Genomic DNA, 22726 nt, shown 5'->3' on the forward strand with positions numbered 1-22726 from the left:
GTGCAAGACAATATTTATTATTGAATTACCTTTTATCCAGTTATTATTAATCACTTAAACATGTTTAATAATAATCTCTTACCTAGCTTGATGACTGTCGACCATTTTTGCTTACTTTTTTGTTCTAACTAGAGATGTCATATTGGATTGTGTAAAAATTCAGGAAATGAGCTATAGATGCCCCGTAAAATTCTGTCCGAGGTCCCACAGACCCCTCTGCCAGGTTATGTCCCCCCACTCTTCTAAACCCAAAATGGCGCCCATGCTAAAATGTCATAAGACCACATAAGACTGTTTTACAGCTGATTTATTACTATGTCATACCCTACAACTTAACTTGAGTCCGGAGTTTTACCTGATTAGGTTAGCCCAATGTTGCACATTAACAGTGGAGTGTATTCATGGGTGCCAAGGGAAGGTTTCCAAAGAAATGGACCAAGAAAAAAATATAAATAATAATGCATCTTTCATTTCTCTGTTTCATAAGTTTCCTTCAATTTGCAAGAGGCTGAATTTACCTCACAGGAGAAAGCATCCCAGCGAGCGAAACAGCACCCCTCTCTCTCCGTATGTGAAGGTCATCTATCTGATGCTGTCTGGTCATAAAGAGTATGACATTGTTGCCGCCAATAGTATTGAATGCAAGGGAAGCCAACGAGCATCTGGCCTCTCGACAAAAAACCTATAAAAAATGTCAAGTCAGCGTCGAGCTAAACTGAGCGAGCTCAACTGTGAATGGTCCTGGCGCACCCAAAAAAAAGTGTTAAGGGAAGCCAGCTTGGATTTGGGTTTACTACTATCAAATCCCATTGAGAGCATACCTCATTGACAGAAAAACTTGAATTCTTGCATCTTGTTGTGTTGTTGTCCTCCTGTGGCTAGCTAGCCATGGATTGAGATAGGGATTTGGACTTGTGGTTTTCGGGGTTGTAAAGTACTTAAGTAAAAATACTTTAAAGTACTACCTATGTTGTTTTTTGTGGTATCTGTACTTTACTTTACTATTTATATTTATTTGACTAGTTTTACATTTACTTCACTACATTCCCAAATAAAATTGTGCACATTTTACTCCAGACATTTTCATTGACACCCAAAAGTACTTATTACATTTTTAATGATTAGCAGGACAGGAAAATGGTCCAATTCACGCACTACAAGGTAACATCCCTTACTGCCTCTGATCTGATGGACTCACAAAAACACAAATGCTTCGTTTGTAAATTATGTCTGAGTGTTGGAGTGTGCCCTTGGCTATCTGTAAATTAAAAATATTTGCTTAATATAAGGAATTTGCAACGATTTATACTTTTACTTTTGATATTTCAGAAGTATATTTAAGCAATTACATTTACTTTTGATACTTAAGTATATTTAAAACCAAATACTTTTTGACTTTTACTCAAGTAGTGTTTTACTGGGTGACTTTCACTTTTACCTGACTAATTTTCTACTAAAGTATCTTTACTTTTACTCAAGTATGAATTTTGGGTACTTTTTCCACCACTGGTGGTTATACTTAATTCTCGGTACCTGCCAATGATTATAACAGTGATTCTTATCCAACCATTAATTCATACATACAGTAGTACATTGTTGTGCCCCTGGCCTAAGAGGATGGAAGTTAAATATGTAGCTAGATGTAGTAGGCTAAAGTTAACTAGCTACAGTAACATTGTCAATTAATGAAAGTTAGGCTAGTGAGCAAGAATTTTAGCCAGGTAGCCTGGCACAACAAAAAGGGTGCACTGTATGACAGAGTGATTAACCGTTTCGTCAACACAAAAGAGAGGAGGATGGCATTGGTGTTTCTCTACAAGTAGGATGAGTCAACTTTCACCAACGCACACGCAGGTACGCGCACACACACAGAGAGAAATCAGAACCATGGACAGTCGGTCATATTTAGTTTACGTTGATTGGACTAAACTGTTTTTGGTATATTTTAGTTGTCACTGTATTAGACTAAGCAGAGGTGATTTGATGATGTTGAAATGGTGCTGGAATAGTGGAGGCCGCTGCTGTTTTCTTTGCGACTTGCTGTAACTCTCTGTAGTTCTATAGTTGTTTAGTGGTCCGAAAATGTCGGAAACATGAACTTGCTTGACCGTGCTGTAGGTCATGTAACTGTTACTGTACATGCAATATGCTTTGTGGACTTCACCGGACAGAGGTTGCTATTCGGGTTTTTTGATAAAATAAATGTGTGGTTAAATGTATTCTGCCACTCCGTCTTATTGTCTCGGCCTTTAGGCCTATATATCACTGTCGCAAGGCATATTATTTAAGAGGTTATAGAGCAAACAACACAATTATCACAACACATAGGTTGTAATGAGGCAGTTTTTTTGGGGGGGGGGGCTCCAGTGATTTTACCTACGCACCGCTACTGCAAATTAAGAACCATATCCTATAGGTATCTACTATATCGAAATGTTGAAATACTCTCTAGATATTTCACCATTTTGACTTCCTGGCAACCTGGTGTAGAGCGCTGCGCGCGTTGTAAAGTACAATTGCACCGTTTTTTTTATCGTTGAGGTGCACGTTCACGCTGATGGTGGTGCCACGTTGGTCGGACAGTTGTGTCGGTTGAAATCGATACGAACAAAACCCCGTATCACCTTGATACGGTCGTCGGGGTTGTAAGGAGGTAGGCCTATTTAAATTTTTTGCGATAATTATGTCCGATTTGTGAACGGGAACATACCGCTTCTAGTTTCCTCCAACTTTCAGGTAGGCTTCCTCACCTGGTCCAATGGAAAACAGGTGTGTTCAACGTCAGCGGAATAACTGTCATTTCGAAGTTCCCGTAGGTCTACTCTAAAAAAGTTTTTCGACGAAAGGTTAGAGTAGCCTTAGGCAATGTGAAGAGTTAGATACTACTAGCCTATTGTATTTGTTGCTGTGTCACCTCCATGAGGGGGAAAACGTTACCTGCCTGGTTACACGTTTGGTGTGGGAGGGTCACAGTCATAGTTGTTGTAATTTATTCAACACAAATATCCTTTAACTGGCATCTGCTTGTCTTTTAACTTATTTAAATTTTAATTTAACCTTTATTTAACTACGCCGGTCAGTTAAGAACAAATACTTATTTACAATGAAGCCTACAGTGCTCATGACATTTTACAGAGTACACACACACATTACAGTGTGGGTTGCTGTGGATACCGTGGCTGGCTACACTGTACCTAGATCTGCAAAGGTCACAGATCCTGGTGACGTCTGTCTGTCTGTCTGTCTGTCTGTCTGTCTGTCTGTCTGTCTGTCTGTCTGTCTGTCTGTCTGTGTCTGTCTGTCTGTCTGTCTGTCTGTCTGTCTGTCACTCTAACGTGTGTGTCTGTCGGTTTCTGTCTGTCACTCTAATGTGTCTGTCTGTTTCTGTCTGTCACTCTAACGTGTGTGTCTGTCTGTTTCTGTCTGTCACTCTAACGTGTGTGTCTGTGTGATGTCATCAGGATGCAGGGCGGCAACAGAGAACCAGCCGCAGGGCCCGAGGCTTCCCAGTCCGAGGGCGGCCCCAGCCCCAGTGAAGATGACATGGCAGAGGGGGACCTGGGGGACGGGATGGGCAACAGACCAGACTCCACTATCAGGTGAAAGGAGAGATCTCTTATCCTCTTGCGTGAATCAATTAAATTAGTATGTGGATCCAACCGTTGATCACATCAAAAATGAACAAATGAAATCAACAAAATAACGTAAAATGCCACTTTAGATAAAATTGTTTGCTAATTGGCATATATTAACTGAAGACCTGCACTCACTTGAATATAAGTTGCAGTTGAACCATTGTTTTAATTCTATTTTTCTTATTCAAACCACATGTCTCAGTAGACCACACATTGTCATACGTTTCGGCTTAATTGCGCCCTCCTTCCTCCTACTACCAGAAAGAAGCTCCAGAGCCGGAGCGGCAGCAGGGGGCATGCTGAGGAGCCGCTGCCCAGGACGGGGCTCCTGAAAAGGGGCAGCGAGGGAGGGGAGGCAGCCTTCATCTGGACGTCTTGCAGTGGGCTGTACACAGTGTTCAGACAGGAGCTGGAGGTGGAGCAGGCGTCACCGCAATGGAGGGTCAGGGGGACAGGTAAGCACGGTTTGAATGATATATTAATTATTGTGGGTGCCCACATTGATACTAATTGTTATGGCGGGACTAGCCCCACTGTAGTTGGAAGCCTACAGGTAAGGGTGTTTACATCACCTACCGCATGGTGTCTGGCTAAACAGGCTTCTTACACAAGTGATTTCCATCTCTATACACTCTTGTTGTGTATTCATGCACAACTGTCAAAGGCACGTCTGAAGAAAACTGTTGTTGGAAACTTATTGTATTGTTCAAAACGTGCTTCTCCTTCTGCAGTTTTGAGGCCTGCGCTACTATAGTTCCTCATAGTCACGGCGGAGGAACATTCTAGATCCGTAACTGGCTGTGCACCGATTCTCAACCCTTTTTCCCGAAACTGTGCACTTGCACACTTGTTATCATGGGATATAGCAATGGTGGAAATTCCCTCTAGCCAATGATTACACTAATCCAATGCTTTTAAATCCATGACTGGAAATGTGCAAGGACTCACTTTAGGAGAAGGATGTAGAATCTTTCTCCAACAGGTTTAACCTCTGAAGTCACATGACCATTCTAATGAGCATGCTGTATTCAACAGTAACTCTGTAATGGATAATGAGCATGCTGTAGTCAACAGTAACTCTGTAATGGATAATGAGCATGCTGTATTCAACAGTAACTCTGTAATGGATAATGAGCATGCTGTAGTCAACAGTAACTCTGTAATGGATAATGAGCATGCTGTAGTCAACAGTAACTCTGTAATGAATAATGAGCATGCTGTATTCAACAGTAACTCTGTAATGGATAATGACCATGCTGTAGTCAACAGTAACTCTGTAATGAATAATGAGCATGCTGTATTCAACAGTAACTCTGTAATGAATAATGAGCATGCTGTAGTCAACAGTAACTCTGTAATGAATAATGACCATGCTGTAGTCAACAGTAACTCTGTAATGGATAATGAGCATGCTGTATTCAACAGTAACTCTGTAATGGATAATGAGCATGCTGTATTCAACAGTAACTCTGTAATGGATAATGAGCATGCTGTATTCAACAGTAACTCTGTAATGAATAATGAGCATGCTGTATTCAACAGTAACTCTGTAATGAATAATGAGCATGCTGTATTCAACAGTAACTCTGTAATGAATAATGAGCATGCTGTATTCAACAGTAACTCTGTAATGAATAATGAGCATGCTGTATTCAACAGTAACTCTGTAATGAATAATGAGCATGCTGTATTCAACAGTAACTCTGTAATGAATAATGAGCATGCTGTATTCAACAGTAACTCTGTAATGGATAATGAGCATGCTGTATTCAACAGTAACTCTGTAATGAATAATGATTTGTGCTAAGTGCCTTCTCAGCAGGGCTGAAGGTAAACACAATGAAAGGCTGTTCTATGGCCTCAGGGAGTCCAGTACATGGAGGTTAATCAGTGTGTGCTGGTTCGTTTTCATTAGGCACCAAACGTGTTAAAGTGGTTGCGTCCCAAAGATCTCTCCTTCCTCCTGAAGTGTGCAAATGATCTCTCCTTCCTCCTGAAGTGTGCACTCGTTCTCTACTCTGCACAAATTTGTGAAAGCATTGGATTGGTGTAGGCATGGGCCTGAAGGGAAGTGAACAAGTGCACACTTCAGGAAAAGTGAGATATTATTGGGACAGAACCAATGTTTTCCATTTGGTTCCCTAATGAACACGACCCTTCTGGTGTGAGCCCTGTGGCTCACAGGGCCCATTGGGTGTAGTGCACTACTATAGACCAGGGCCCATTGGGTGTAGTGCACTACTATAGACCAGGGCCCATTGGGTGTAGTGCACTACTTTTGACCAGGACCCATAGGGCTTTATATAGGGGATAGGGTACTATTTGGGACAGAACCTGTTGTGCCTGTTCCTGTGATGAACTGTCTCTCTCTCTGTGTTTACCATCTCTGTTTGATTTGGTGGGAGAGAGAGGTGACGACCAGGACTACCATCTGTCACCTTCACACACACACACACACCACACCACACACCACACCACACCACACACACACACACCACACCACACCACACCACACCACACACCACACACCACACACACACACCTGACTCAGTTTTCTCTCAGACTGTGATTTGCATAGTACATGAAGTGTTTCCCTCTGCTCTAGAATCCCTGAGCGATCTGTCCATTGAGGAGGTGAGAGAGAGGCTACAGGAAGTGACCGAGGTGAGGACAGGAAGAAGGATGACATTTGATATGTGGTTTGCCATGGTGCAGCTGATTATTATCCTTAATAAAGAAATGTGTTGTGCAGCAGAAAAAAAACAATCAATATTAAAATCACAGACATTAAAACACACACACACCACATTTAGAGAGGGTTGTTCGTGGGACTTTCTTTGCCATCATTGGTGAATGTTGGTGGCCTGTTCTAACAGGAGGCAGAGCTACTGCGCTGTGAGTTGGAGGTCACCAGTCGTCACCTAGAGGGAAAACACGAAGCACTGAAGATCCTACAGGGACAGGTAAATACAGACACATACACACTCACTCTCAACACTCCCTTTTCATTTGTTTAAAATACACTTCCCCTCTTTTTTTCTTCCAGAGTATTCTAGACAGGGCAACCTCTCACACTAAGATTCTACTCCAGAAGAGTGAGGAGAGGACCAAGGCTCTGGAAAAGGTGAATGCTGTTTGTTTCTGGCCTGTTATGTTAAAAGGATACAGGAAGGTAGTTCAAATAAAGGATTGGTTTGTTTACTTTCACATACTATAAGAATCAGTCACCTAGCTAATGAATTTCAGACTCTGGCTTATGTGGCTTCCACTAGAATTGACCTGGTATTTACTAGTGCAGTGTTTCTCAACTCAAGTCCTCCAGTACTCCCAACAGCCCAACTCCAGTACTCCCAACAGCCCAACTCCAGTACTCCCAACAGCCCAACTCCAGTACTCCCAACAGCCCAACTCCAGTACTCCCAACAGCCCAACTCCAGTACTCCCAACAGCCCAACTCCAGTACCCCCAACAGCCCAACTCAAGTCCTCCAGTACTCCCAACAGTACACATTTTAATTGTAGCCAGGACAAGAACACCTGATTCAACATGTCAACTAATCATCAAGCCCTAGGTGAGTTGAATCAGGTGTGTATGACCGGAGTTGGGCTGTTGGGGGTACTGGAGGATTGGAGTTGGGCTGTTGGGGGTACTGGAGGATTGGAGTTGGGCTGTTGGGGGTACTGGAGTTGGGCTGTTGGGGGTACTGGAGTTGGGCTGTTGGGGGTACTGGAGTTGGGCTGTTGGGGGTACTGGAGGACTGGAGTTGGGCTGTTGGGGGTACTGGAGGATTGGAGTTGGGCTGTTGGGGGTACTGGAGGATTGGAGTTGGGCTGTTGGGGGTACTGGAGGATTGGAGTTGGGCTGTTGGGGGTACTGGAGGATTGGAGTTGGGCTGTTGGGGGTACTGGAGGACTGGAGTTGTGCTGTTGGGGGTACTGGAGGACTGGAGTTGGGCTGTTGGGGGTACTGGAGGATTGGAGTTGGGCTGTTGGGGGTACTGGAGGACTGGAGTTGGGCTGTTGGGGGTACTGGAGGATTGGAGTTGGGCTGTTGGGGGTACTGGAGGACTGGAGTTGGGCTGTTGGGGGTACTGGAGGACTGGAGTTGGGCTGTTGGGGGTACTGGAGGATTGGAGTTGGGCTGTTGGGGGTACTGGAGGATTGGAGTTGGGCTGTTGGGGGTACAGGAGTTGTGCTGTTGGGGGTACAGGAGGACCGGAGTTGGACTGTTGTGAGTACAGGAGGACTGGAGTTGGGCTGTTGGGAGGACTGGAGTTGGGCTGTTGGGAGTACTGGAGTTGGGCTGTTGGGTAGTACAGGAGGACCGGAGTTGGGCTGTTGGGAGGACCGGAGTTGGGCTGTTGGGGGTACTGGAGGATTGGAGTTGGGCTGTTGGGAGTACTGGAGTTGGGCTGTTGGGAGTACTGGAGTTGGGCTGTTGGGTAGTACAGGAGGACCTGAGTTGGGCTGTTGGGAGGACCGGAGTTGGGCTGTTGGGAGTACTGGAGTTGGGCTGTTGGGAGTACTGGAGTTGGCCTGTTGGGAGTACTGGAGTTGGGCTGTTGGGAGGACTGGAGTTGGGCTGTTGGGAGGACTGGAGTTGGGCTGTTGGGAGGACTGGAGTTGGGAGGACTGGAGGACTGGAGTTGGGTTGTTGGGAGGACTGGAGTTGGGCTGTTGGGAGGACTGGAGTTGGGCTGTTGGGAGGACTGGAGTTGGGCTGTTGGGAGGACTGGAGTTGGGCTGTTGGGAGGACTGGAGTTGGGCTGTTGGGAGGATTGGAGTTGGGCTGTTGGGAGGATTGGAGGATTGGAGTTGGGCTGTTGGGGGTACTGGAGGATTGGAGTTGGGCTGTTGGGGGTCCCGGAGGATTGGAGTTGGGCTGTTGGGGGTACTGGAGTTGGGCTGTTGGGGGTACTGGAGTTGGGCTGTTGGGGGTACTGGAGTTGGGCTGTTGGGAGGACTGGAGTTGGGAGGACTGGAGTTGGGCTGTTGGGAGGACTGGAGTTGGGCTGTTGGGAGGATTGGAGTTGGGCTGTTGGGAGGATTGGAGTTGGGCTGTTGGGAGGATTGGAGTTGGGCTGTTGGGAGGATTGGAGTTGGGCTGTTGGGAGGATTGGAGTTGGGCTGTTGGGAGGATTGGAGTTGGGCTGTTGGGAGGATTGGAGTTGGGCTGTTGGGAGGATTGGAGTTGGGCTGTTGGGAGGATTGGAGTTGGGCTGTTGGGAGGATTGGAGTTGGGCTGTTGGGAGGATTGGAGTTGGGCTGTTGGGGGTACGGGAGGATTGGAGTTGGGCTGTTGGGGGTACTGGAGGATTGGAGTTGGGCTGTTGGGAGGACTGGAGTTGGGCTGTTGGGAGGACTGGAGTTGGGCTGTTGGGAGGACTGGAGTTGGGCTGTTGGGAGGATTGGAGTTGGGCTGTTGGGAGGATTGGAGTTGGGCTGTTGGGAGGATTGGAGTTGGGCTGTTGGGAGGATTGGAGTTGGGCTGTTGGGAGGATTGGAGTTGGGCTGTTGGGAGGATTGGAGTTGGGCTGTTGGGAGGATTGGAGTTGGGCTGTTGGGAGGATTGGAGTTGGGCTGTTGGGAGGATTGGAGTTGGGCTGTTGGGAGGATTGGAGTTGGGCTGTTGGGAGGATTGGAGTTGGGCTGTTGGGAGGATTGGAGTTGGGCTGTTGGGAGGATTGGAGTTGGGCTGTTGGGAGGATTGGAGTTGGGCTGTTGGGGGTACGGGAGGACCGGAGTTGGGCTGTTGGGAGTACAGGAGGACCGGAGTTGTGCTGTTGGGAGTACAGGTGGACCGGAGTTGGGCTGTTGAGAGGACTGGAGTTGGGCTGTTGGGAGTACAGGAGGACTGGAGGTGGGCTGTTGGGAGGACTGGAGTTGGGCTGTTGGGAGTACAGGAGGACCGGAGTTGGGCTGTTGGGTGTACTGGAGGACTGGAGTTGGGCTGTTGGGAGGACTTGAGGATTGGAGTTGAGAAACACTGCAGTAAATTATGTGGTAACAATGGGAGCTTTCTGGTACTTTCAAAGAATTCTGCTTGTTTTAATACATCTAAATATGCAGTATTTCCTAGGTTATTACAGTGTACTTACAGTTTGAACATGTATTTAATGAACTCTGTCACAGGAAGTGAATGGCCTGCAGTGGGAGATCACTTATAACCAGATGCACTTCAAGAACTTTGAGCAGTCCTGGGAGCAGAAATATGTCAGGTGAGGTCATGGTTTACATTCAGGGCAGGTTTTTTCCTGTTTTTGATTGGTTGACGTGTGCTTATGGGTATAGGGTTTGCAGATTTTGATTGGTCAGTGTGTATGTGTGGGCAGGGTTTGCAGTGAGAAAAAGGCTCTGAGTGACAGCCTGGGAGACAGGGTGAGGGAGGTACAGGAGCTGAGGACAGAGAACACTGGTAAGTACCTAGTCCTTCTGCTCAATCAACAATTATACTTGTCGCTGTCTTGCAATGTAATTGAGAAAGTGTATGTGCTTCTCTCTCTCTCTCTGTGTGTGTAGCTGTGAGTCAGCAGTGTCTGGAACTCCTAGCCATGCTGAATGTCCGGGAACAGAGAGCCTTCCAGGGGACCAAGCCTTCGTGCACCCAGGGGAGAGAGGAGGACCAGGGGACCGTGCTGGAGGTGAGAGAGGGAAACGGAGAGAGGGAGACAGAAAGGGCAGGAGGAACCAGAGACGGAGATGGAGACAGAGGGAACAGGAGGAGAGAGAGAGGGTAGGAGGACACAAAGAGAGAGACTGAGGGAACAGGAGTAGAGACGGACGAAACAGGAGGAGAGATGGAGGAGAGAGGGAGAGGGCAGGAGGTTCCAGAGAGAGATTCATAAGGAATAGGAGGAGAGAGATTAAATAATTTATTATGTTATATGATTACATCATGTATTATGTTATATGATTATATAATTTATGTCATATGATTACATCATGTATTATGTTATATGATTATATAATTTATGTTATATGATTACATCATGCATTGTGTTATATGATTATACACTGCTCAAAAAAATAAAGGGAACACTTAAACAACACAATGTAACTCCAAGTCAATCACACTTCTGTGAAATCAAACTGTCCACTTAGGAAGCAACACTGATTGACAATACATTTCACATGCTGTTATGCAAATGGAAGAGACAAAAGGTGAAAATTATAGGCAATTAGCAAGACACCCCCAATAAAGGAATGGTTCTGCAGGTGGTGACCACAGACCACTTCTCAGTTCCTATGCTTCCTGGCTGATGTTTTGGTCACTTTTGAATGCTGGCGGTGCTTTCACTCTAGTGGTAGCATGAGACGGAGTCTACAACCCACACAAGTGGCTCAGGTAGTGCAGTTCATCCAGGATGGCACATCAATGCGAGCTGTGGCAAAAAGGTTTGCTGTGTCTGTCAGCGTAGTGTCCAGAGCATGGAGGTGCTACCAGGAGACAGGCCAGTACATCAGGAGACGTGGAGGAGGCCGTAGGAGGGCAACAACCCAGCAGCAGGACCGCTACCTCCGCCTTTGTGCAAGGAGGTGCACAGCCAGCGCCCTGCAAAATGACCTCCAGCAGGCCACAAATGTGCATGTGTCTGCTCAAACGGTCAGAAACAGACTCCATGAGGGTGGTATGAGGGCCCGACGTCCACAGGTGGGGGTTGTGCTTACAGCCCAGCACCGTGCAGGACGTTTGGCATTTGCCAGAGAACACCAAGATTGGCAAATTCGCCACTGGCGCCCTGTGCTCTTCACAGATGAAAGCAGGTTCACACTGAGCACATGTGACAGACGTGACAGAGTCTGGAGACGCCGTGGAGAACGTTCTGCTGCCTTCTACACTGACCAAAAATATAAATAATACATGCAACAATTTCAAAGATTTTACTGAGTTACAGTTCATGTCAGGAAATCAGTATATTGAAATAAATAAATACATTAGGTCCTATTCTATGGATTTCACATGACTGGGGATACAGATCTTGTTGGTCACAGATATCTTAAAAAGAAAAGTAGGGTCTCGGATCAGAAAACCAGTCAGTATCTGGTGTGACCACCTTTTGCCTCATGCAGCATGACACATCTCCTTCGCATAGAGTTGATCAGGCTGTTGATTGTGGCCTGTGGAATGTTGTCCCACTCCTATTCAATGGCTGGATATTGGTGGGAACTGGAACACGCTGTCGTACACGTCGATCCAGAGCATCCCAAACATGCTCAATGGGTGACATGTCTGGTGAGTATGCAGGCCATGGAAGAACTGGGACATTTTCATCTTCCAGGAATTGTGTGCAGATCCTTGCGACATGAGGCCGTGCATTATCATGCTGAAACATGAGGTGATGGCGGTGGATGAATGGCACGACAATGGGCCTCAGTACCGCGTCACAGTGTCTCTCTGCATTCGAATTGCCATCAACAACATGTAATTGTGTTCGTTGCCCGTAGTTTATGCCTGCCCATACCATAACCCCACGGCCACCATGGGGCACTCTATTCACAACATTGATAATCAGCAAACCACTCGCCCACACGACGCCATAACCATCTGCCCGGTACAGTTGAAACCGGAATTGATCCACGAAGAGCACACTTCCCCAGCGTGCCAGTGGTCATCAAAGGTGAGAATTTGCCCACTGATGTCATTTACGACGCTGAACTACAGTCAGGTCAAGACCCTGGTGAGGACGACGAGCACACAGATGAGCTTCCCTGAGACGGTTTCTGACAGTTTGCCCAGAAATTATTTTGTTGTGCAAACACACAGTTTCATCAGCCGTCCGGGTGGCTGGTCTCAGACGAACCTGCAGGTGAAGAAGCCGGATGAGGATGGTCCTGGCTGTATTCTAATTCTCTGTCTGTTGTTGGCTGTATTCTAATTCTCTGTCTGTTCCCTGTAGTTGGCTGTGTTCTAATTCTCTGTCTGTTCCCTGTAGTTGGCTGTGTTCTAATTCTCTGTCTGTTCCCTGTAGTTGGCTGTGTTCTAATTCTCTGGCTGTTCCCTGTAGTTGGCTGTGTTCTAATTCTCTGGCTGTTCCCTGTAGTTAGCTGTGTTCAAATTCTCTGTCTGTTCCCTGTAGTTGGCTGTGTTCTAATTCTCTGTCTGTTCCCTGTAGTTGGCTGTGTTCTAATTCTCTGTCTGTATTCTGTAGCTGGCTGTGTTGGGTGCGTGCCAGTGTCCCAATGTAAGGGAGGCCTGCCCGTGTGCCAGGAGTGCTGCTGCCAGCCGAAAACAGGTTCTCCAGCTCAGACAAGAGGTAGAGTACCCACCTTAACCACTAAGACAAGAGGTAGAGTACCCACCTTAACCACTAAGACAAGAGGTAGAGTACCCACCTTAACCACTAAGACAAGAGGTAGAGTACCCACCTTAACCACTAAGACAAGAGGTAGAGTACCCACCTTAACCACTAAGGCAAGAGGTAGAGTACCCACCTTAACCACTAAGGCAAGAGGTAGAGTACCCACCTTAACCACTAATACATGGTCCTGGCTGTGCAGGCTTTAATTCCAAACCAGCACTAAAACACTGGATACAACTGATCAAGGTCTTGATGATTAGCTGAAATGTGTGTGCGGGTATACGTGCGTTTATGCCCAGTGGTGGAAAAAGTACTAAGTTGTCATACTTGAGTAAAAGTAAAGATACCTTAATAGAAAATTACTAAAGTAAAAGTCACTCAGTCACATACTACTTGAATTAAAGATACAAATTTCGGTCCATTTTGCTGCCGACTAACTAACCCTCATTAACCGGTCAACAAACGGTTACATTTTCCCCAAACAGTAAAATGAGGTGACCGACAGAAAATACTATCAGAGATCTGTTTATAATGACGAGATGATTTTGTTTCCGCCCTAACAGTGGGAGTCGTCCCAAGGCGGGAAGGCAGGCAGCAGGTGACCAGCTTTATGCCCAAAATAAGCCTATAGAAACACATTGGACTTATTTTGGACAGATTTTGGCGAGAGTGCTTTGTAGAGTACCTCTCTGATACTATGCATGCATACAAGGACCGCTTGATGGAAACATGCAACAATAGCAAGCCTATCGTCTTCCAGTCAAAATGCTATAGAAATGGCCTGTTAGTGAACATGCAACTCATGTGAGGAGAGCAGTTCCGTATTTTTATTTTATTTGTAAAAAAATAGAAGTAATTTGAACCTTTTCTTTAACTAGGCAAGTCAGTTAAGAACAAATTCTTATTTTCAACGACGGCCTAGGAACAGTGGGTTAACTGGGGCAGAACGACAGATTTATACCTTGTCAGGGATTTGATCTAGCAACCTTTCGGTTACTGGCCCAACGCTCAAACCACTAGGCTACATACTAACCCACTAGGCTAACCCACTAGCCTACCTGCCGTAGTTCAGGGGTACTAGTCCAACGCTCTAACCACTAGGCTACATACTAACCCACTAGGCTAACCCACTAGTCTACCTGCCGTAGTTCAGGGGTACTACTCCAACGCTCTAACCACTAGGCTACCTGCCACCCATTTATAAAACCCTCTTAAGCCTCACTACACCCTATCTGAGATATCTACTGCAGCACTCATCCTCCATATACAACACCCATTCTGCCAGTCACATTCTGTTAAAGGTCCCCAAAGCACACACATCCCTGGGTCGTTCGTCTTTTCAGTTCGCTGCAGCTAGCGACTGGAACGAGCTGCAACAAGCACTCAAACTAGACAGTTTTATCTCAATCTCTTCATTCAAAGACTCAATCATGGACACTCTTACTGACAGTGGTGGCTGCTTTGCGTGATGTATTGTTGTCTCTACCTTCTTGCCCTTTGTGCTGTTGTCTGTGCACAATAATGTTTGTACCATGTTTTGTGCTGCTACCATGTTGTGTTGCTACCATGTTGTTGTCATGTTGTGTTGCTATCATTGCTGTGTTGTCATAGGTCTCTCTTTATGTAGTGTTGTGTTGTCTCGCTTGTCATGATGTGTATTTTGTCCTATATTTATATATATATATATTTTTTTTAAATCCCAGGCCGTCATTGTAAATAATCATTTGTTCTTAACTGATTTGCCTAGTTAAATAAAGGTTAAATAAAAAAATTAAATAAATAAGCATCAACTAGTGGGTCTTGCGACGGTATACAGAGATGACCAGCTTACAGAGGAGTATAGAGTGCAATGATGTGTATTATAAGGAGCATTGGTGGCAAATCTGATGGCCGAATGGTAAAGAACATCCAGCCGCTGGAGAGCACCCTTACCTGCCGATCTATAAATGACGTCTCCGTAATCTAGCATGGGTAGAATGGTCATCTGAATCAGGGTTAGTTTGGCAGCTGGGGTGAAAGAGGAGCGATTACGATAGAGGAAACCAAGGCTTGATTTAACTTTAGCCTGCAGCTTTGATATGTGCTGAGAGAAGGACAGTGTACCGTCTAGCCATACTCCCAAGTACTTGTATGAGGTGACTATCTCAAGCTCTAAACCCTCAGAGGTAGTAATCACACCTGTGAGCAGAGGGGCATTGTTCTTACCAAACCACATGACCTTTGTTTTGGAGGTGTTCAGAACAAGGTTAAGGGGAGAGCAAGCCTGTTGGACACTAAGGGGATCAAGCTGATTCTATACCATTTTACAGAGGCCAGTTCATGAAGGAAGGCTTGCTCATGACAGTTTTTTGGCAGGTGTCTATGACAAATCAGGACAGGTCGTTTCACTGAGCAGCCATTACGAACACAGGCTGTAAAACAGTGATCACTAAGGTCATTACAGAAAACACCAGATTGATACCTATCAGGATTATTTGTGAGGATAACATTGAGGAGAGTAGCCTTTTCTGGGTGTTTGGAGTCATACCTTGTGGGATTGGTAATAGTCTGAGAAAGATTTAGGGAGTCTCATTGCTTTAGGACTTGGTCAGGTGGTTTAAGCATGTCCCAGTTTAGGTCACCTAGCAGGACAAATTCAGACTTAGTGTAAAGGGCCAGGAGAGAGCTTAGTGCAGGTAGGGTACAGGCCGGTGCTGATGGAGGACGATAGCACCCAGCAACAGTCAGCAAAGAGCTATTTAAAGTTTAATACTTAAAACCAGCAAATCAAATTGTTTGAGGACAGACTTGGTGGAGACAACCGAGCACTGAAGGTGATCCTTGGTAAAGATTGTCACTCCCCCACCTTTGGAAGATCTGTCTTGCCAAAAAAATAAATTATAACCAGAAAGGTTAACATCAGTATTCAAAACACTCTTCCTTAACCAAGTCTCAGTAATGACCAACACACCTGGATTGGATCTGTGAACCCACACTTTCAATTTATCCAGTTTAGGTAATACGGTTCTAGTGTTTAATAGCAACTACTATGATGGTTAGTTAATATGAAGAGGATTGTGCCTTTGGCTTCTGTATAACGAAAGAAAGTTGATATGAAAACCAATAGAACAGGAGATAAATACTGGTTAATGGCATGAGGAAGTCTTTATAAAATAATTGCCTCCACGTTTCTATGGTCTGATTTTGGCTAGGCTACTTTGAAGCAAGGTAAGACATGCGATCATTATTTGAAGTAAAGTAAAACGTTCAGGTTTAAAACAATTACACTGCCTCAAGCTCCCATTGTAAAGTGGTGGATGACGCGCTGATAGTCAACCGTGGGAAGGCTATAGCCTATGCATCCGAATGGCGAATTGGAGGCGCGCTTTACGAGTTTAGATTGAGAAATAAAACAGCTCCTTTCAAATCGTGGTCACCAAAGTCTGTAATACGCGATTGCAATTTAGAATTGTTATTTGTTGCGCAATGACTGAGTTGAGAACAGCAGGTTTCACTCCGGTAGTTTACAGGCGTTTTGAGGAGCTACTCTCTCGCAGGTGGTAGGGTATTCCTCTCTATCTCGGCTCTGTGGGCGTGTGAAAAATAAAATGCATGACGACTAACGAAAATACACACGCGCCAATTTAATTCCACACAAATGAACATGCAAATTAACCCATAGACCGTTACGCATGACGGTCAAATGTATTTTCAGCAGCTAACCGTTAACATCCCTAACTTGAGTAAAAGTATCTGGTTTTAAATGTACTTAAGTACAGGGGTGGAAAAAGTACAAAATGTTCATACTTGAGTAAAAGTACAAAGTAAAAGTCAATGCTGTACTTCAAAATCCTTATATTACGCAAACTGCACAATTGATTGTATTTATTTTTACGGACAGACAGTGGCACACTTCAACACTCCGCCAGATCAGAGGTAGTAAGGATGACAATGCGTTATATTGATAGGTGCGTGTATTGGACCATAATTCTGTCCTGTCTGAGCATTCTTAAAGTAACGAGTATTTTTTGCGGTCAGGGAAATGTATAGGAATAAAAAAGTAAATCGTTTCTTTAGGAATGTAGTGAAGTAAAAGTTGTTTGTGTGTGTAGCTGGAGGGCCATGGGAGGAGGATGGAGGAGGCGTTGCTGATGGCGGACGCTTTTCGGATCGCCTTCGAACAGCAGCTCAGGAGGCGCAGCGATCACTTCCTGCTTCTGGCGGAGACGGACAGGAACAAGTCCCGCCCACTAAGGCCAGAAGGTATACTGTATTGTCCTCACTTCAACAAGACACAGAAACATGGAAGTTAATGTTCTGTAAGTTTGAGTGTATCACAGTGAATGATGTATATAAATATCTATATAATATTGATATACAGTGGATTCGGAAAGTATTCAGACCCCTTGACTTTTTCTACATTTTGTTACATTACAGCCTTATTCAATCTACACACAATACTCATAATGACAAAGCGAAAACAGGTTTTTAGAAATGTTTGCAAATTTATTAAAAGTAAAAACATTTTTTACCTTATTTACCTAATTATTCTGACCCTTTGCTATGAGATTGAAATTGAGATCAGGTGCATCCTTTTTCCATTGATCATCCTTGAGGTGTTTCTACAACTTGATTAGAATCCACCTGTTGTAAATTCAATTGATTGGACATTTGGAAAGGCACACACCTGTCTATATAAGGTTCCACAGTTGACAGTGCATGTCAGAGCAAAAACCAAGCCATGAGGTCGAAGGAATTGCCTGTTGAGCGCCGAGACAAGATTGTGTGGAGGCATAGATTTGGGAAAGGGTACCAAAAAATGTCTGCAGCATTGAAAGTCCCCAAGAACACAGTGGCCTCCAGCATTCTTAAATTTAATAAGTTTGGAACCACCAAGACCCTTCCAAGAGCTGGCCGTCAAGCCAAACTGAGCAATCGGGGGAGTAGGGCCTTGGTCACTCTGACAGAGCTCTAGAGTTCCTCTGTGGAGATAATAGAACCTTCCAGAAGGACAACCATCTCTGCAGCACTCCACCAATCAGGCCTTTATGGTAGAGTGGCCAGATGGAAGCCACTCCTCAGTAAAAGGCACATGACAGCCCGCTTGGAGTTTGCCAAAAGGCACCTAAAGGACTCTCAGACCATAAGAAACAAGATTCTCTGATCTGATGAAACCAAGATTTAACTTTTTGGCCTGAATGCCAAGCGTCATGTCTGGAGTAATCCTGGCACCATCTCTACGGTGAAGCACGTGGTGGCAGCATCATGCTGTGAGGTGATTGGGACTTTGAGACTAGTCAGGATCGAGGCAAAGATGAATGGAACAAAGTACAGAGAGATCCTTGATGAAAACCTGCTCAGGACCTCAGACTGGGGTGAAGGTTCACCTTCCAAAAGTATAACGACCCTAAGCACATAGCCAAGATAATGCAGGAGTGGCTTCGTGACAAGTCTTTGAATGTCCTTGAGTGGCCCAGCCAGACCCTGGACTTGAACCTGATCGAACATCTCTGGAGAGATCTGAAAATAGCTGTGCAGCAAAGCTCTCCATTCAACCTAACAGGGCTTGAGAGGATCTGCAGAGAAGAATGTGAGAAACTCTCCAAATACAGGTGTGCTAAGCATGTAGCATCATACCCAAGAAGACTCGAGGCTGTAATCGCTACCAAAGGTACTTTTTCAAAATACTGAGTAGATGGTCTGAATATTTATGTACATTTTTATATGTCCGTTTTTGCTTTGTCATTATGGGTTATTGTGTGTAGATTGAGGAGGACAAAAAAAAATTTTTTTTAATCCATTTTAGAGGCTGTGACGTAACAAAATATGGAAAAAGTCAAGGGGTCTGAATACTTTATGTAGGCACTGATACATCATTGATATCATTGTGTTTTTAAGACAACAGAAGTGAGGCTGTTTGTACAGAATGAATGAATGAATGACTGACTGACTGACTATATCTGTGTATTGCAGGCAAGGATAGGACAGCATCGCTCAGTGTGGCTCGGAGACTTAGAGGACTGCTGCCGTCCAACACAGAGATCACAGACGACCCCACAGAGACTCTGCACAAACTCATCGACCTGGTCTGTACTGTAATACAGTATACTGTACACCCTAATACAGTATACTGTACACCCTAATACAGTATACTGTACACCCTAATACAGTATACTGTACACCCTAATACAGTGTACCCACACCCTAATACAGTATACTGTACTGTACCCACACCCTAATACACTATACTGTACTGTACCCACACCCTAATACAGTATACTGTACACCCTAATACAGTATATACTGTACACCCTAATACAGTATATACTGTACACCCTAATACAGTATACTGTACACCCTAATACAGTATACTGTACACCCTAATACAGTATACTGTACACCCTAATACAGTATACTGTACTGTACCCACACCCTAATACAGTATACCCACACCCTAATACAGTATACTGTACTGTACCCACACCCTAATACAGTATACCCACACCCTAATACAGTATAAGGTACCCACACCCTAGTATAGTATACTTAGGGCCCTGAATATTTCCTGTACATGTTGGTAAATACATTTGAATAGAGGTTTATATTCCTAGAAGTTCAAGTGATATTTCAAACGTTTCAAAATGTTATCTGGCTTTTCCTTCCCACTGATCCCTCTCTCTCTCTTTCAATATGTCTCTCTCAATTCAATTCAATTCAAGGGGCTTTATAAACATGGGAAACGTGTTAACATTGCCAAAGAAAGTGAAGTAGATAATAAACAAAAGTGAAATAAACAATACAAATTAAACAGTAAACATTACACTCACAGAAGTTCCAAAAGAATAGAGACATGTATATGTCATATTATGGCTATATACAGTGTTGTAACGAAATATAAATGGTTAAAGTACAAAATGGAAAATAAATAAATATAAATATGGGTTGTATTTACAATGGTGTTTGTTCTTCACTGGTTGCCCTTTTCTTGTGGCAACAGGTCACAAACCTTGCTGCTGTGATGTCACACTGTGGTATTTCACCCAGAAGATATGGGAGTTTATCAAAATTGGGTTTGTTTTCAAATTCATTGTGGGTCTGTGTAATCTGAGGGAAATATAGTCATAAATTTGGTTAGGAAGCTGTTTCCACCTCATTTTGTGGGCAGTGTGCACATAGTCTACGGTGGCCTTTCTCAATAGCAAGGTTATGCTCACTGAGTCTGAACATAGTCAAAGCTTTCCTTAATGTTGGGTCAGTCACAGTGGTCAGCTATTCTGCCACTGTGTTCTCTCTGTTTAGGGCCAAATAAAATTCTAGTTTGCTCTGTTTTTTTGTTAATTCTTTCCAATGTGTCAGGTAATGCTCTTTTTGTTTTCTCTGTCTGTCTCCATCTCTGTCTCCCCTCTCTCGCTCTCTCCCCTCTCTCGCTCTCTTCATCTCTCTCTCGCTCTCTCTCCTTCCTTCTTTTTTCTTCATCGTGCTCTCTTTCTCTCCCACTCTCCATCCCATTTTCCTTATCTCTCCCTGTGTAGCTGAGTGATAAGGAAGAAGCTCTAGCTCACCAGAGGAAGGTTAGCTTCATGCTAGCCCGCAACACAGAGGAACTAGAGAGACGGTTGAAGACAGACCATATGCAGCAGACACAGGTCACGTCACCACCACACCGTTCTTCAGAGACAGACACATGCAAGCCCAACCATGCAGGCACAAGCATCTGCAGTTCCAACCATGTCCAGGAGAGGGCAGGAGTGGACCAGTGTCATGGTGGGGCGTCATCCTCAGAATCAGACACCACAGACCTCCAGCCCTCCGAGATCCAAGAGGCTGAGACGGAAGCCGCCGACCTCCAGATACAGGGCCTCTCTCTGGGGCAGTCACCCATGGAGAGAGGGGGAGGAGAGGACCGTCTGGTCACCCTACTATGAATAGTTTGTCATCACAGAGTGATCCTACCTGGCCTTCTTACTGCGGTGTCGTGCTTGAAGTGGAATGAAATGTGTGCCAGCACTCATTTTGGGTGCCGATACTCATGATATTTTGGGTGAAAGGTACTCATTATATATTAGAGGCAATGTTCTGTAAGAGGAGCCGGTACTCTAGGACAAAATTAGAGGTGCCTGCACTCTGTACCGATGTGTACCAGCCCAAGTTGAGCACTGCCGCTGTGCATCTGACTGGTCTTGGAACAACTCTGGTCCTGTATAAGTCTGGTTTTACGTGAATATATCGGCCTCTGTGTAGCCGTTGTGATTACATTTTATATGAATAATTCCTAGCACATTACAATTGATAGAAAGTGACTAAATGCTTTTAATTTTGCTAAACCTCTTGTTCGGAATATTTCCTGACGTCTGATAAGACGTTTTAATGTATCCACTTATAAAATGTTATGATGGTCAAAATATTGAAGTGGAATTGTTATGTTGCTGTGTGTAGAATTGTTCAATTCTTATTTTTTTGTCATGCAAATGTAAGAAATGGATATGTGCCAATGTTGATGTCACTGATTACACAATTGCACATAGCCTCTGCCTCCTTTCAAGCCATAGGGCGCGTTTGAGTTGTAAGGCGAAATCAACCGGCTGTAGACGAAAGTCGAGCAGTGAAGTCAGGGAGGTGTATCTGCGATAGCCGAAAGTCACAATTTACCCACAATGTATCACGGATTTGATGCTCTCAAATATGACCCTTGATCTCTCTGACTGCAGTCAACTAAATGAACTTTGATCTCATGATTTCTGTAAAGTTCATGTAGGCGCAAGTCGGACAATTTTTATCCCCATAATGCAACACACTTTGAAAGCGACGTGGCAAAATTGACCTGCTTGAACGAGCCCTATGACTGTTCAAGCTCATAAAAGCAGGAATCTTAGTTATCAAATCCCACAATCCAATGCGATCAAACACGGAGAGCTGTGTGTAGGGTGGGGAGATTCCTAGATGTGAGAAGTGTGCAGGAGGGCATGAGACAAGGGATTGTGTTATATAGGTGGGGAAAGATGTGTGTGTTAACTGTAGGGCTACCCATGGTGCTGGAGATCAGAGGTGTTCGGTGAGAGAAAGGCCAAATGTATAACAACAGAGACACATTTCCCACAGATCACACAGACCCACAAAGAATTTGAAAACAAATCAAACACTGATAAACTCCCATATCTGTTAGGCAAAATACCGCAGTGTGCCATCACAGCAGCAAAATATTTGGCCCGTTGCCATGAGAAAAAGGCAACAAGCGGAGCTCAAACAACATAATACAGTGCTTTCGGAAAGTATTCAGACCCCTTGACTTTTCCCACATTTTGTTACATTACAGCCTTATTCTAAAATAGATTAAATCGTTTTTTCCCACTCATCAATCTACACACAATACCCCATAATGACAAAGCAAAAACAGGTTGAGAGACATTTTTGCTAATACATAAAAATAAAAATAAACTGATAGCTTATTTACATAAGTATTCAGACCCTTTACTCAGTACTTTGGCCGTGATTATCATCAGTACCTTTGGCAGTGATTACATCCTCGAGTCTTCTTGGGTATGGCGCTACAAGCTTGGCACACCTGTATTTGGGGAGTTTCTCCCATTCTCTGCAGATCCTCTCAAGCTCTGTCAGGTTAGATGGGGAGTGTTGCTGTGCAGCTATTTTCAGGTCTCTCCAGAGATGTTCGATCGGGTTCAAGTCCGGGCATGCACATTTGTGGCCTGCTGGAGGTCATTTTGCAGGGCTCTGGCAGTGCTCCTCCTTGCACAAAGGCGGAGGTAGTGGGCCTGCTGCTGGGTTGTTGCCCTCCTACGGCCTCCTCCACGTCTCC

The 22726-nt window shown here is 44.7% G+C and overlaps 1 protein-coding gene across 2 annotated transcripts; it reads left to right on the top strand.

The window, feature by feature from the left end:
• The first annotated feature begins 1749 nt into the window (after positions 1-1749).
• ccdc125 (coiled-coil domain containing 125) lies at positions 1750-22239 on the top strand. Of its 2 annotated transcripts, none has more exons than XM_055887529.1 (13): positions 1750-1854; positions 3462-3599; positions 3897-4090; positions 6241-6299; positions 6512-6598; positions 6682-6759; positions 9767-9852; positions 9967-10049; positions 10154-10275; positions 12784-12888; positions 17025-17175; positions 18886-18998; positions 20445-22239. In XM_055887529.1, the coding sequence occupies exons 2-13, from the start codon at positions 3463-3465 to the stop codon at positions 20835-20837; spliced, it is 1608 nt and encodes a 535-aa protein (XP_055743504.1). In that variant the 5' UTR covers positions 1750-1854; position 3462; the 3' UTR covers positions 20838-22239. The 2 variants fall into 2 exon arrangements, with proteins under 2 accessions (XP_055743504.1, XP_055743503.1); XM_055887528.1 differs by lacking the exon at positions 1750-1854 and adding an exon at positions 1870-2653.
• The last annotated feature ends 487 nt before the right edge of the window (positions 22240-22726 follow it).

The sequence above is a fragment of the Salvelinus fontinalis genome, chromosome 28, assembly GCF_029448725.1.
Source record: "Salvelinus fontinalis isolate EN_2023a chromosome 28, ASM2944872v1, whole genome shotgun sequence".
Classification (NCBI taxonomy): Eukaryota; Metazoa; Chordata; class Actinopteri; order Salmoniformes; family Salmonidae; genus Salvelinus; species Salvelinus fontinalis.